Source organism: Genypterus blacodes, unplaced genomic scaffold, assembly GCF_046128005.1.
Source record: "Genypterus blacodes isolate CSIRO-AG114 ecotype Tasmania unplaced genomic scaffold, CSIRO-AGI_Gbla_v1 ptg000107l_1, whole genome shotgun sequence".
NCBI classification, from domain to species: domain Eukaryota; kingdom Metazoa; phylum Chordata; class Actinopteri; order Ophidiiformes; family Ophidiidae; genus Genypterus; species Genypterus blacodes.
In genome coordinates, this window is record NW_027466911.1 from 1,553,957 (window position 1) to 1,569,006 (window position 15,050).

The 15,050-nt window shown below is 43.9% G+C and overlaps 2 protein-coding genes across 2 annotated transcripts in view; one reads left to right on the plus strand and one right to left on the minus strand.

The window, feature by feature from the left end:
• LOC143008753 (CXADR-like membrane protein) overlaps positions 1–15,050 on the plus strand; it is a 249,425-nt gene that overhangs the window by 183,524 nt on the left and 50,851 nt on the right. The window lies entirely within an intron of this gene.
• Positions 1–15,050, minus strand: part of LOC143008736 (dynein axonemal heavy chain 11) — a 33,707-nt gene that overhangs the window by 17,213 nt on the left and 1,444 nt on the right. The window contains exons 5-49 of the mRNA XM_076160606.1: positions 14,941–15,040; positions 14,631–14,842; positions 14,275–14,496; positions 14,010–14,177; positions 13,413–13,529; positions 13,163–13,300; positions 12,954–13,069; positions 12,666–12,861; positions 12,319–12,423; positions 11,828–12,223; positions 11,311–11,643; positions 10,955–11,209; positions 10,704–10,873; positions 10,398–10,620; positions 10,192–10,308; positions 10,030–10,116; positions 9,782–9,940; positions 9,530–9,613; positions 9,254–9,412; positions 9,038–9,160; positions 8,802–8,924; positions 8,032–8,256; positions 7,855–7,946; positions 7,647–7,773; positions 7,421–7,573; positions 7,086–7,319; positions 5,979–6,110; positions 5,507–5,667; positions 5,243–5,399; positions 4,963–5,108; positions 4,755–4,871; positions 4,535–4,673; positions 4,340–4,432; positions 4,054–4,248; positions 3,865–3,942; positions 3,639–3,771; positions 3,357–3,484; positions 3,023–3,171; positions 2,599–2,749; positions 2,371–2,502; positions 1,945–2,118; positions 1,151–1,355; positions 759–924; positions 526–628; positions 47–286 (exon numbers count right to left, since the gene is read on the minus strand). Of these exons, the coding sequence (XP_076016721.1) occupies positions 47–286; positions 526–628; positions 759–924; positions 1,151–1,355; positions 1,945–2,118; positions 2,371–2,502; positions 2,599–2,749; positions 3,023–3,171; positions 3,357–3,484; positions 3,639–3,771; positions 3,865–3,942; positions 4,054–4,248; positions 4,340–4,432; positions 4,535–4,673; positions 4,755–4,871; positions 4,963–5,108; positions 5,243–5,399; positions 5,507–5,667; positions 5,979–6,110; positions 7,086–7,319; positions 7,421–7,573; positions 7,647–7,773; positions 7,855–7,946; positions 8,032–8,256; positions 8,802–8,924; positions 9,038–9,160; positions 9,254–9,412; positions 9,530–9,613; positions 9,782–9,940; positions 10,030–10,116; positions 10,192–10,308; positions 10,398–10,620; positions 10,704–10,873; positions 10,955–11,209; positions 11,311–11,643; positions 11,828–12,223; positions 12,319–12,423; positions 12,666–12,861; positions 12,954–13,069; positions 13,163–13,300; positions 13,413–13,529; positions 14,010–14,177; positions 14,275–14,496; positions 14,631–14,842; positions 14,941–15,040 (7,233 nt within the window). The remainder of the gene's footprint in view (positions 1–46; positions 287–525; positions 629–758; positions 925–1,150; positions 1,356–1,944; positions 2,119–2,370; positions 2,503–2,598; positions 2,750–3,022; positions 3,172–3,356; positions 3,485–3,638; positions 3,772–3,864; positions 3,943–4,053; positions 4,249–4,339; positions 4,433–4,534; positions 4,674–4,754; positions 4,872–4,962; positions 5,109–5,242; positions 5,400–5,506; positions 5,668–5,978; positions 6,111–7,085; positions 7,320–7,420; positions 7,574–7,646; positions 7,774–7,854; positions 7,947–8,031; positions 8,257–8,801; positions 8,925–9,037; positions 9,161–9,253; positions 9,413–9,529; positions 9,614–9,781; positions 9,941–10,029; positions 10,117–10,191; positions 10,309–10,397; positions 10,621–10,703; positions 10,874–10,954; positions 11,210–11,310; positions 11,644–11,827; positions 12,224–12,318; positions 12,424–12,665; positions 12,862–12,953; positions 13,070–13,162; positions 13,301–13,412; positions 13,530–14,009; positions 14,178–14,274; positions 14,497–14,630; positions 14,843–14,940; positions 15,041–15,050) is intronic.

Below are 15,050 nucleotides of genomic sequence, written 5' to 3' on the forward strand. Positions count from 1 at the left end.
CACACACACACACACACACACACACACACACACACACATACACTACCTGAAAGACGTTAGCTATATCTCTAAGATTAAATATGTAGTGAAATTTGATGGCTGTGGGCAGAAAGTGGAGAATCATCTTGTGATGAAGAGAAATGGCAGCTTGGACCACAGCCGCAGCGCTCCTCTGAACCACAGGACTGAAGAGATGCTGCCTCAGGTGACCAGCAAGGATCTGACTGAAGATAGACATCTGAGCTTCAGCTGATGGGAAGTTCACTGCAAACACTGAGAAGTGTCTCTGTGCAAAACAACACACAAAACCACATTTCAGAAACATGCATAGACAATACCGTGAACTCCGGTTATTAGTGATTCTAAACAGAAATCCATGTAGCTGGAAATATGTTTATATACACATTACAAGCTTGTTAGGTACAGTTCATAATCAGACATATTTGAAATTGTCCATAATGGATGAATGAATGTTGTATGATTATTTTAATTCCACTTCAAAGACCAATTTCCCTGTATAAATACCTGTAGTCTGGGGTTGATACTGAAGCTCCCGGCAGTTGGATTCATGCAGGCAACATACTGTGTATTGTGTATTTCCTTTAGAGTCAATTTCTGTCTGTCGTACCTTCAGCGAGCCAGAAATGAAACACAGCACGCTTTCATCAAAACCACACAATGGCTTTTGTCATAATGTTTTACAATGAAACACTGACACTCAAATATACAATGTGTTTGAGCGTGTGCTGCCGTCTCACCAGTGCCTGTAGTCCAGATGCTGGCGTATGAGTGTGTGAGGCTGCACTGTGCCGTAGCTGTCGACAGCTGGCATGTTCATGTCATCTATGAGGTAAACCAGCCTTCTGTTGCCTGACGGGGAATAGCTCCTTCCTGCTCTTTTCTCTAATGGCTGTTCTAGAATCACTACAACAGAAAGCAAAGGCAACATACACAGTCAGAGTTTAGTTACAGGCGTAAATTTCAACACATATCATGGCATACAGCTATAGGAAGGGCGAAGGGTGAACTTTTAATATAAAATACTGCCCGTGCACCATCTCCCAGACTCCCAGACATTACCAGCAGATGGTGCTGCAGTGTTCACCATCCAACAAAACTCATCACAGAACTCCACACAAACTCCACTCACTCTGCAGGGTGAGGGAGGTGGTGTAGTAGTTGAAGGGTACTTTGGTAGTCACGTAACTTTCTGGTAGACAATCTAATATGTTCCTAACAAGCGCAGTCTTTCCCACTCCAGCGTTCCCCACAAGCATCACCGGCTGTCTCCTCTCCAGCAACAAGTCCACCAAGTAGCGAAGACGCACAGTCTCAGCCGTGTGTACCACAACAGCCTGCAATCATAGAAACAGCAGGAAGACGGAGAACAGGAACATACATGGTTATTATGGCTTTCTTTGAGAGTGATTTATTGACAGACATGTGTTCAGTGAATTGTGTGTGATTTATAATTTCTTGTATTTCCCCAGTACACTACAACTATTCTGTCATAATAGCATCATTTGCTCAGAACAAAACCCCACTAATTATGGCTCAGCAAGAGCCTTTGGAGCATTCACAGCTGTATGCAGGAGTATAAAGAAAGACAATGGTGCGTGGGTGATAGCTCAAGCCTTGGTGCTCATGCCTTCACCCCCACACAGTCTGGTATGGGGTGTAGTAGATGGTAATCAGACACAGTGGCCTATCATCCATTCTTGCACCCCTGCCATAACCTCGTGAGTGACTTTACCCTCTCTTATTATTATGCTCACTCAGGCATACATACATTTTTAATATGACTGTATTGTTCATTTTTGGTTATTTTTCCTGAGAGGGTTACTTTTTGTGATTGAGTGGCAAAGCTCTTTGAAAAGTTCTTTTGCTTTTGGAGTAATGTGCAGGGTCTGAACGGCCTCGTAATGACAGCAGATGTGTCTTCACCTGTAGTGGTGTGCATGGGTCCAGCTCAAATTGTGGCACGGTATCGTTCCAGGGCAGGAAACGTCTAGTCTGAGGGTCCAGGTAGTAGTCAAACACTGTCCCCTGCGCCGGAAGCTTCACTGCCTTCATTTCTTTGCTCCACCAGTGACTGAACTCCACTCGGTAATCACAGAGCTAGAAAATATTGTCAAAGAAACAGCATGCATGAGTTATTGTAGATTTGAGTTCATATGCACAGTAATTTCATAAAACCCGTACACAACTTTCACCAATGATTTACATCTAGTTTAAAGTAATGCCTATATTTCTATGCCTGTAGAGCATTCAAGGGTATATGTTAACACCGAATAGCACTTTCAGTCTTGTTACAAACATTCAGACTATCAAACCAACATTTAAATGAAACCAATTCAACCAAAGTTATACCTGGTCTTGATAGAGGGCCCCACCAAACGCCCAAATGCAGGCAAAGGTGAAGTAGGTCTCATAGATCTCACGTGGAGAATCGGATGGAATGTTCTCTGGCTTGAGTAGGCAGTCGAGCAAAGTGCAGAGTGTCTGAGGAGCAAGAACATAATTATGTTGCTGTCTATATTTGCCTGTATAAAGGATGAAAGACGTAGAGAGAAATGTACAGGTTAGTATGCTGCCCACCTGCACCATAGAGATCTCTGGGATGGGAGTGATGGTTTTGAAGGTGTTTCTCATTTGTTCTAGACAACGAGGGATATATTTTTCAAATAGAATGGTGAGGTGGGCCTTTTCTGTCTGCCGTGCTCGTGCGTCAATCCAGCTGGTGACATACCTAAGCAGAAACCAAAGGAATCATTTTATACTGCTGCACAAAGAACAGAATCAGTGTCCAGTAACTGCAGCAGGTTTACACAAAATCATAGCGGCACAGAAAAACATATATGTATACAATACAATAGGAATATATAACAGTCTTGCACAAGAAGCACAACAAGCAGCAGGGCAATGCAGGATTCAAACAAGCGGCGCATTAATATCCACACAAATACAAGGATATTACAGTTTGTTAATGCAAAGTGTGGGAGCAGAGCTGTGTGTAACTCACGGGCTCCATCCCAGGTCCTGTTGGTTGACATAGAGAATTCCTGCTCTGGACACAGTAGCAGGGGTGGCCGACCTTAGATGACTGATTTCAAACACTAGCCTCATAGATGAGGAGAGAGGCACACGTTCATTGTTGGCCAAAGTCAGGACCTGAAGGACAACATGAAGTCATACATAAATATGAAGGTCAAGATATTGCTCACAAAGAAAACATCACCGAATTGTTGTAGAACATTTCAAAGGCACAAGCTGCGACTGCTGAAGCACAGAGAATCTTTCCACCTTGGTTGCTTGTGTATTGTACACTTGTGTATGAGTAAACATGAGGGAGGTACCTTGTTGTCATCCATCACTGTGTTGAGCGATTCAATCCACATTGGATCAATGTCTCCATCCAACACAATCCACTTAGGTCCTGGGTGGGAGATGTTCGCCTGCTCTCGCATCAGTGATGAAAGCAAACCTTGGATGGGTTTGAAGAATAAATATGAATGTGTAGGGTTGCTTGCACTTCAAAAACACATTTTAGTAATATCATGAACGTTACACTGTAAGTTAGTAGTGGTTCAGTGGTGTTGTGTGACGTTGTTATTCCAAAGCTCATTCAATCTCTTTACCATCTTTCCACTCTCGAGTCGCAGGATGGATGAAGCCAAACAATTCATCTATGTCTACGGCCTTTGGATTAAGGTCATTCCAAACAGGCTTCCTCTTCAGGTTTACGTAGGTTTTATGGAGAACTCTCAATATCTATTGAAAAGATGAATAACTCACAATTAACATATACCTTTAACACTGAAGTTTAGTATCAATTTTACAACATGAAAGAAATTCAAGTCTAACCTGACTCTTCCCCGTCCCTGCATTTCCAACAACAAAGACAGAATGACGGACTGCCAAGAGTTCCTTCAACTGCACCACCTGACAAGATGAATCAGATGTTTCAGAAACGCTCTTCAGACACTCTCAACTGTCACCCTATTTTTCATTTATAAGCAGGGACTGAAAATTATACACCATCTAATGTCAAACCTTGAGAATGAATGTCTCCTCAGGCTGGAGCCGGAGCTCCAGGGTGGCGTTTCGCATGGCCTTTTCAAATTCACAGTCTCGCTCTCTCTCGACTTCCAGGCCTGGGAAAAGGTCTCCTAGCAGGCCCAAGAAGATGCTCACATCCTCAGTCACAATTTTAGGCATGTTGAAGTCCCTCAGGGCACGCATGAGCACCTGGAAGTTAATAAATGTGTACTTTTAAACTTCATCAACTATCATAGAATGCGTCCTCATCTAGTTGTGAGATGCCAAACAAGTCAGTCACCTGATCCTCTGGTCTGCTCTTGTCTCTTCTTCTCAGGGCTCCAGCCACAATCAAAACAGACTTGACAGCACGTAAACCCCAATCATAGTGATCCTAATAGACAAGACAGGATAGATAGCTCTAATTCATATCTTTTAGCTCTAATTTGTAATCAATCATTATGGAATTTGATTTTTTTTATGTGCACATTTCTACCTGCTTGGATAGGAGTTCTTTGCAGAGACTGTACAGAGTTATGAACTTCCTCGCTAAAAGCTTAGCACTACGGAAGCCTTCTGCCACCAACATTATCTCACAAATGAGCTCAGTGTCCGGCACAACCATGGCACAGGGTCTGCAACAGGACACAAATGGCACAGAGAGTGAAAAACGTGGAGGAAAATCTCAAGATAAAGACTAATTAACTCATTCTTACCTGAAAAGAGCCTTGAGGTTCTCTGGCAGCTCTGTCCTGCCTGCATAGCCAGGGTTCATGGTGATGAAGATGCCCACTGAGGGTTTCAAAGCAATGTCTGTATCCAGGAACAGGAACCTAATAAGTTGCACAAAACGTTCAAGTTAATTTTTACATTTAGAAAGAGCTATAACATAAATCATCAAAATTTCCAACTTCTACTGGTGACCTTTTCTTCTTGGTGCGAATGGCATCCTGTATGCTTTTAACCTGCACCGCCACGACTGACAGGACGTCCACAGCGATACGGTTGAACTCATCAAAGCAGCCCCACGCTCCTGTCTGGGCCAGACCCTTGTAGATATTTCCAATTGACTGGACATGAATAAAAATCGCATTTAGTAGTGAAACCCTTTCAACCATAATAATTGTTTTGAATTCTTAAAAGATGCAGTTAGGGTGTTTAAAAAAAACCTTGATTTTCCTGTAAATTTGATTAGATATCACACCTTGTAATCCATCTGCTCTGAGCAGTTGAAGATGTACACCATGACACCAAGTGCTCTGCCAAGATCTTTGGTGGTCTCAGTCTTCCCTGTTCCAGCCGGGCCTGCTGGGGCTCCACTCATAGTCAGGTGGAGAGACTGAGTCAAGGTGATGTAGCACCTTAATTCATCCACAGCGATGACAGAGACACAAATGTACCATTCAGCAATTGAATGCAGCACGTGTTAAAATGCTACATGTATACTGTATGCTGGCGAGGAGATTACCGATCTGTGAGAGGAGTGATGACCAGACGGGGTGTGTTTCCAAGATACTCGTATTGGTAACGGAAGTGAGCGTCGCAGATGTTAACAAAGCAGTGGCGCTGCTGCTCATTCCAGCAGTGTCGTAGCTGAGAGAGCCACTGGAAGGCCTGTGAGCTGCTGACCTGAGAGCACAGAGAGGGGTCATTAAACCAGGAGGAGCAAATACATCAACAGAGGTACTGCATATGTGAGAAACTACCACTCCACGATAAGGCTTCTTTTATATTATAAGCAGTTAAATCTGTTTTTGTCCTTCTGTGTTTCACGCAACGGCACTCTATTCATTATTATTATTTGACCCTTAGTTGGGTTTGGTTAAATTTAGTTTTTGGCCACATATACATTGCAAATAAAGAAGTGTACTGTTATCATATTAAGCATAGAATCTAGCTTTAGACTTAAACGGCATGGTGAGCATGACTTGAGTGATAACCTTTTGTGCAATGAGGCCAGCCACAACATCTCGAGCGTGGACATCGATGGTGCATATGGTCATGATCTTCTGTCTGTCTCCTGAGCTCAACTCGCCCAACAACAGGCTGATCAATGAGTTAAGTTGACATATCTAAAAAGAAAAAAGAAAAGAAAAACAACTGCCGTCACAACCATGCTGAGGAAGGCTCATGGGCGTAGATTCATGAACATTTAATTTTATAATATTCTAAATTGAAGAATTGGGATTTTAGCCAATGTAAAGTAATCCGATGCTCTTCATTTTGGATAAATCACCACTGGAGGGTTGAAATTTGTCAGTGGTCCTGTATGACAGAATATCTAATCAGTGCAGTGCAGCAGGTTGAAGGGACAGAGAGATTATTCAAACAGCAGCCAAGGACATGCTAACCTTAAGTAGTGCTGATGAAACTGACAAGAGTGATAATAATAGAAATGCATTTCCTCAAGAAAAAGTGCTGTGATTGCAAGTGCTGATCATTTTTGCCAAATGGTGAAGAAGTTACAAGCAGTTTGAGAGACAACTATAGCTCAAATCCTTTGACGGGCCAACTGCCAACAACATGTGCTCACAATTAAGCAGAGACACAGAGCTGATTCAGTGTCAGCCAGTTGCTTTAGCTGTCACTCAAACTGCTTGTAACCTCTCCATTATTTCAGGTACAGAGAACATTCAGACATGTTTCAGCACTTCAGGCTTCATTATTTCATGTTTTTTTCAGTATTTTCAGACATTTTATGGTTTTTCAGATGGCTCCAGTTTAAAACACTTCCCATTTAAAAATAATAATAATAATTCAGCCATTCACTATTAAAATACATTAAAATTTCCTTTGGGCCCTTTCATAATTCAGGCCCTTTTAACTTCTTCATACTTTAAAGTAGAGTAACCATTAAAACATTTTTCAGGCCTTCACTCAAATCTTTCAAGCAAGTCTTCAGCATTCAGCAAACCTTTCAGAAATTGCAATCACAGTGCATTTTCTTCAAGGAAATTAATTTCTATCCGGACAAGTCAGACACTTCAAGGTAATACACAGTATTATTGGATTGTTCCACATGAATTCTGGGTGAATATAAATCAAACCTGTTTCTTATTGTAGTCCTTCAGTGCTGACTCAAAGCCTTCCTCCAGTTTTTTAAAAACAAGCTCCATATCATTGGTCCACCAGATCTGAGATCCAGTGAGGGCCACTTGTGCAGGGAAGTCCAGGATCCACTGCTCTCTGGACTTGTCCTCATACACAGACACAGCCTCGGACAGGTGACCCCTGACACACTCCCTCATGGAGTCCTCCAGACATGTCAGCCACGCCTCTACCTGAAATACCCAGCATATCCTCAGTTAGATAAGGAATGTTCTGGGATAGCTAGATACGTTCAGATATGTTCTCTGGATCTCGAAGCTGAACCTGATCTTACCGCGCCGTAGCAGTGACAATCGTTCTGGAACGGGACATATTCTCGTTCCTTGCTGTACATGCCCACAGCAAATTTATTATTATCCTGTTGTCCAGTTTTAGAGAACTCGAGATCTGACATGTTGTCAAATAATTTTGAGAGGTGGGAAGTTACCTGCAAAAGACAATGAGCCATAAGACCAAAATGTCTAACTATGTAAACTAAGACAACTTGCATGCCAGGGTACCTCTCGAGGACGACTTCCTTTAGACAGAATGTCCAACAAGTCCGCAGATGAAATAAAGTAGAAACGTGGAAAAGCAAGTCTTTTGGTCTCCAGATATTCAGCCAGAGCTTTTTCACACAGTGCCAGCCTTTCAGAAGAAAAAGGTAAAGCACAGTAAGCACTGAACTTTAAGATATAATGAAGTCTAAGTATAAAATGAAGCACTAACCTTTTCTGTAGATCTTCTAACTTCCCATATAGGTGAGGTTTGTTGGTGGCTTCGATGACATTTTTAGTCTTTGCACTGTCCAACATTAATTCCTGTAATAACGACGAACATACACAGCATTAGTATTTCTATAGTATGGGATTTTAAACAACAATCCTCCTGCATAATTAGGTCAACCTGAAAATCAGAGTCAATAGCCAAAAATCTGTGTGCGTCTGCAGGCAGCTGCTGGCAGATGTCATCACAGCCTTTGAAGATGCTCTCCAGGTAGACCCATGTCCTCTGCACCTCCATCCAGACTATCAGCACAGAGTCAGCTACAGTTAGCTGTTTCTGGAGTTCCAACACCTGGAACAGGAAGTGGTCTACATGCTTACTCTGAAAAATGCTCTGCAGCTGAACCTGGAGGAAGAAGCAGAGAGACTTTTATGTTTATTTTGTTAGAATTTCTTTACCGACTGAATAACACAAAACTACCACAATTTTTAGATGAGGTCAAAGGTGACTTCATAATTGCCGCATATCATTACAGATATTAGTTAAATGTGCTGCTGGATATTCATTTTTTCCGCAACAATACATCAAGCTACAAAAAAAGGTGGGGGAGGGAAACAGTCTGTTTATACAAAGATGGAGGCACTGGGGTGTCAAGCCGTCTAATTGCCGGCTGTAACCCTGCAATACATCTGGTGCACGCGTACAAAGAGCGCCACGGTGCAACAATGCCCTCTGTCCTACAGCGGCTATAAATCTGAGGTCTCAATGGCGAAGTCTCTGCTCTCAGCTGTGCTCTGAGGCGGGCTGGACAGCCCCTCTCTGCATTCAACACTACACTCAACCCCGAGACAATGGATGTTGAGAACAAGCTCTACATTTAAAACCATTATGCTGGTTCCTTCACTAGAATGTTGCATGCAAAGCGTTTATCCAGAGTTTAGACAGTTTACCTGATGGTCCTCAAGAGTTTCGATAAGTGCTTCATCGCATTTAAGCAGAGGCACAGAGGTTTTGTAATGATCTTCATATGAGAGCTCCACTGACGCCCACGTTTGACTTATCTCTGCTACAACCTGAAACAAAAAGAATGGACATTTTATTCTCCAAGCTGTATTTGATGAACACAGAAGTTTACTAGAGGATATTTTTTATAAGCTGTATGTATCCCAGGATCAAAGTGAAGAACCTTCTCTATCGCCATTTCTTTGACTGCCTTGTCCACAATAGAGCGAACTTCCTCTTCAAACAAATGGAGCTGCAGAGCCAAGAGGTCTTCCAGTGTGGTGCTGTCAGTCACCGTGAAGTCCATCTGCTTAAGAAGAATTAAAGTCTCAGATTTCAATGTTGGACTTAAATCATATTCGTATTCTGGTGAAGACCTCTACTGTGTGTATTTACACACCTTAATTGTTCTAATCAGCTGCACCCAGTGGCGCTCTCGTATTGCCAAGTTCTGCAGTTGACTCACGGCGCGCAGTGACGTCAACAAGTTCTTCACATACAGGTCTAAACCGGCGTACACATCCCACACGCGTGCCTCTTTGTCGAGCTTGCGTATGTCCTACACAAACAGAAGGCGGGTAGTTAGTTATCAGTGGAGGCGAGACAGCGGGAGAGATGTGCTGTGTGATGTAAAAGTGCTACATCCCACCCACTCGTCTCTCTTGGTGACCCTCACCTTGGCAAACATCCTCAGCTCTGCGTCCATCTGGTCCACGTTTATCTGCCTCCACTTGGTCATTGTCCAGTTCTCCACGCTGCTCTGTATAGATAAAGACACACACGTAGGTGAATGTGTTGAGGGTCATTTAAAGGTCATAGAGCAGTCACAGAATAAAGAACGGTTATTCTGGGGTGAGGTCATGAGGAAGTACCTCTGTCTCTGAAGAATGGGGATGTTTACGTATATAATGCACATGAAGCTGCTTACTTGCACAAATACCACCATGTCCCACAGCTCCTTGAGGACGGTGATCTCTCGTCTGCAGAGTTTGATGTCTCTGTAGTCCGGGATGGTGACGTCAAACAGCTTTGTGGACTCCTGCAGCTCAGCCACTTCTTTCTCCAAAGCTTGAACTGCTTTTTCAGACTAGGGAACATGAACATGAAAATTGTTATTTGACGAATAAAACATATTATCAATGTTTTTAATGTATAATTGATTGAATGAACTAATACTTTCAAAATGCTGGTGTAGGGACACTCTGCTGTGTAACCGAAGGGTGCCTCTGCTTTGAAGGTCTCCCTGAATTGACTTTGTTTCACCTGAGGAAGAATTCAGAGGATGTAAGCAGCGTAACATTGTTCAAATATAAATATAAACAGGAAGTGTCGTCTCACCTCAAACGCCATGCATCTCCTTCGTATAACCATCACTTCTGCGTTTTGCATCGGTGCCACCTCATGCCTCACTTTCAAGGCCAGTTTCTTAGCCGCATTCCATTTTTCCGGGAGTTCCTTAAGAGACAATTAAAGGTTGAATGGTCACTAAATAAATATACGTCCAGTATCCTGATGGAACTTGACATATGCAGTTGGGACCTTACCTCCAGCTGAGCGTGGACCTGTTCTGATATGGACACTCCATATCGCTCCAGGAGGGCGATTATGTCTCTGAGGGGCTCAAACATCTTGTCTGTGGTCGTTTGTCTGTCCCTCACAGCAAGCAGGTGACTCATGACCTCCACTAAGCCCTGGTGGTCTCCTTTAGTCACAGGCTGGTCCAGCCCTTTGACCGCAGCTCTGACAAACTCCTCCAGATCATCGAGACTGAGCAGGGCAGCGTGCAGAGTGAGTACAGCTGATGCTACACTTTGTTATGTGTGTATCAGTGATGCAGAAAGCACTTTTACCTGTTAGTGACAAAAGCCATAAGATGCCCCTTGAACAGCCAGCTCCACTTTTTTATCATGTTTAGAAGATTGACTTTGAATGACTTGATATCCACCCGGAACCATCCATCCAACACTCTGAAGTCTTCAAGCTTGGAGATGTTAGTGTAGAGGTCCTCATAATAATCTATCTGTAAAATTAAGACAAATACTAACAAGAGAAACCCAAACGAGCAGAGAACACAGAGAGTGTGTGCAGAGTACTTGTGTACCTGTTCTTTGAACTGATCAGTAGTCGGGGGTCTCTCAGGCAGCAGTCCTGCTCTGTGAGCCTCCATCTCCTCATGTGTGAGCACACGTCCGTACAGGAGGAACTGCCTGAGAAGCTCGGCTCTGTCCTCCAGCCACAGGTGGGTGTAGCAATCAAACTGCCGCTGGTAACGTTGTGCTTTCTTGAGAACGTTCTCCACGTGGTCCATGATCTCCTGCCTCAGGTCCAACAAATCCAGCATGTCATCCATCACATCCTGTGAGAATGAACACAAACTATGACTGATCCACTCACTTCACTACATGTCATGTAGTTAGACTTGCACAGACAACAGCAAGGAGGTCACTACAGCTGTACCTGATAGCTTTCTGAGCTGAGGTGTGTGGCCACTCTGTTGATGTTCACGGAGGTCTTGAATACGTCTCCTACCAGCCCCTCAATCAGCTCATAGGCGCCGTCCCCAGCATCTCTCTCCACTGAGGGAACGAAGGTCAGCACTGAGCCATTCAGCAACAGGTGAGCCTCGAACAGAGGAGCCTGACAGGAGCCCGCCTCCATGTTCTCCACAAAGAACTGCAGGGAGTTACTGATGTACCTGAAGAGCCCGTCCACTACCATCTCATCCACATACTCCAGGTAGGACTGCCACGCTTCTGAGCCTGGGTCAACATGGAGAAGGACCATGTTCTCCTGGTGAAGAGACAGCATGTTGGAGAGATGGGGAGTACTCAAGGTGCTTAAAAAGTCATGTGATATGGAGCGTTTTTGGTTGTTCTTGCACCTCTGAAGGTCTTTTAAGTACAAACTTTGAAATAAATGAAATATAAGACTGAAAATGATGAATACATTCCAAAAACACTCTCGACATACACACCTGTACTAGCTTGTGGATGGTATCGCCATCCTTCCGTATCGTGCTGTACTTCCTGTTGACGCAGTCTCCCCGCTCTTCCAGCTGTATGAGCGTGCTTTTCTTGTTGTCCTTCCTGCCAAACATGGCCTGTTTGCTCCATCCCTTCATCAGCGACTGCACGGCGCCGCAATTGTCCTTGGATCGACGGACGCGTAGCAAAAGGTCGTGGATCAGATCTTTGATGGTGCTGATGAAGGTCCAGCACTCCTGATCCTGCCACGTCAGGTCAGTCTCTGCCTTTGTCAGCTGCACGTCTATGGACAGCAGCTCGGCTCTGATTAGAGGGAACTCCACCTGTAGCACCATCTGCCTCAGCTTGTTGTACCACTGTGCTAAAAGCTGCAGACTGCTCACATACTGAAAGAAACAAGCATAGCAGGCAGACTTTGCATATTAACACGAGCAGGCGTAAAAAGGAGTGAGCTCTTGGGGTGATGTGTGTGGTGTCGAACCTTTGTGAACATGTCACTCTTCTGGAAAATAGCCATCGCCCCTGCAGGAATGGTGACCTGACTGAGAGTCTGAATGTACTTCACGTCCTTCAAGATTTCAGTCAGCTGGGGAATGAAAAGAGACGGCGACTTACACACACACAGTCACAGCGGGGCAGGGGTCAAATGTTTTGTCCAACTAACAGAATCCCTCTGTGAATAAGTTGACTGCATAAAATATCATTAAGGCATCCGTGGCTAAATCTGCCAAAATGAAAGTTGCAGCTATGCATCTGCGAGACGTTCAAACACTTATGACTCGCACCTAAACGAGGTGTGAGCGCCCACGTCCTCTCTGGGTAATTTACCTTTGGATTGAAGTTGACGGAGATCAGGCCAGATGAGATATTTCTAGAGATAAGCGGCTGGTTCAGGTTGAACAAGCAGGTGTGTTCCAGCCCATTACACCAGTTAGAGTAAATATCCTCTTCATGCTGATCCAGGAGACTCAACATCTCTGTGTACATGCCGTACTCACATGCCATCTCTGCACCCATCACAGGCCTGGAAACATTACAGATTACGTAATTTTGAATCAAATGTCACTCACACATACTGCAAATTTAAGATAATAATAATAAAGGGTTTGCGCTGACTTGTCAAAGAACAATCTTAGCTTCTCCCAGGGGTTTTGAAATCGTTCCCTGAGCATCTTTGCCAACCTCAGAACTCCAGATGTGTGAGCCATGTTCTTAAGGAGACCCCTCTCCATCTGTAAGCACAGAGACAAAGAGGTGAAGCCCCTCCAAACAATGGCTATTCTGCCTTGTATGCACGTTGCTATGATACAATTTCCATACAGTACCTGGCTGGCCTGTGTTTTATACAGGACTCTACATTTCTCCAGCTCTTCTCTGAAATGCTGCAGCAGCACACGGAAATTGGGGCAGAATATCTGTCTGATCAGTCTCCTCTCCAGGAAAGGTTCCAAAATGGTTAACATCTGAAGGGCACAAAATGAATTACGCAGGCGTCCCGGACGTAATAGCTCTGTCATTCATTACTCAACTTACTCATCAGAGCTGTCATCAGCATCCATCCCAGTCGTTACTTACTTTGAGTGCCGACTCCAGATCTGAGCAGTCCTTAAAGGCCGAGCACAGAATGGAGGCGAGGCGGCTTTCAAAGTCCTCAATCTTCACTTTGCAATCCTTATAGTCATTTTCAAAGTCCTTCAAATACAAAATTAAATCTATTCATGATAAAAGTAAACAGTAGAGGTGGATATTGAAGCTGTTATCAGTAGGTTTTACAGCAGTCCTTGAGAATCTTTGAGAAGAAAGATGTCATTTTCGCTTTAACAATCATGTTGACACACAAATTAAAGACGTGTCAGGGAAATGACAATTGGAATGAACGTTTGTCAGTAATCATTGTTGCAAAGGCCTCAGGAGAAGCACAGAGACAGACACACTTGTCCTGACATGACAGATTCACTTTTGCAACATTATGCTTATATAATTATGTGCACAACGTTTATGGCAGTGATGTGTATTACTGTGCAGGCGGAGCCAACAAATGCCAGCGACCAAGGACAGTTTAAATCAACTTTACATTGCCGTCATCATGCGGTTCTTTACATATTATCTATATGTGCTGGAAAGCTGTTGCGGTTATGAATCGGGAATTATGCCAAACTTTGGCAATTTTACCTGGCAGTTGCAATCAAGTGGATTGTTTTCGCTGTGTTTCAACACGTGGCAGCGTTGGTTAAACTCTTTATTTATCTGGGCAGCATTTTCACCGTAGATTTTGCCTTTAAGACCACCAAACTCCAGCTTTTCCATCCTCTGAAAGACCAGCGTGATTTCAAAAAACTCCTGTAGATATAAGAGGTAACAGGTGACAAATCTGTGTGTGGCGGGGGGACTGGTGCAGATACAGCATGTGAAAGCCAGCAGGACAATTTGACCTCACCTTGAGCTGCAGCATGCGATTAAGAAACAGGTTGAAACGTGTAAAAATCCCAGCAGATGGGAAATCCCAGCGTGCGAGCTTCACATGGCAGGCCGACCTCTCCTTCTGCCTCTGATAGCTCTGCCTGAATCCTCTGAAGACTTGTATCACCCTCGTCACCATGTCCAGACTCTCCTCTGGGTCGTCTCTGAGCAGCAGGTCTGCAGAGAGGTACGTCGAAGCCTTACAGGAGGAAAGATCTGACGTCACTGTCTTTGTTTAACATTTAACAGAGGTAAAAGCACTGAAGCGGAGTCGTGAGAGTTTGTTACTGGATGAGATCTAGAAGCTGCTGTCAGAAGGAGAGGCTGATCTACCTGTTGAATGAGTAAATTGCAAAGTTCCTGCAGAAGCACCACAATGCGTGCAGGCCTCTGATAGGATGAGCAGTTGGTCCAGATGAGGAAGACGGTGTGGAACACTGCAGGGATGATCGGCTCAATGTGAGGAAAGCCTTTCCGTTCCAAATGAGACAATTGTGCGCCCAGTGGCTGCAGATGGAGGTCAATGTCCTGAGCTTCTTGCAGTGCTTTTGATTTTTTGGGGGGAAAGCAATCAATATGATCAGATGTCAAACAATATAAATATTGAAACAAACTACGGCTGGGAGACTCCATCTTGTCCTACCATCAAATACATTTCCAATTAGAGTCTGGATTGTTGGATGATAGCTGCTTTCCATGATCTCTAACATCTTCTCCATCTTCTGAACAACAGGACTCTGGAGCTGTAAGTTA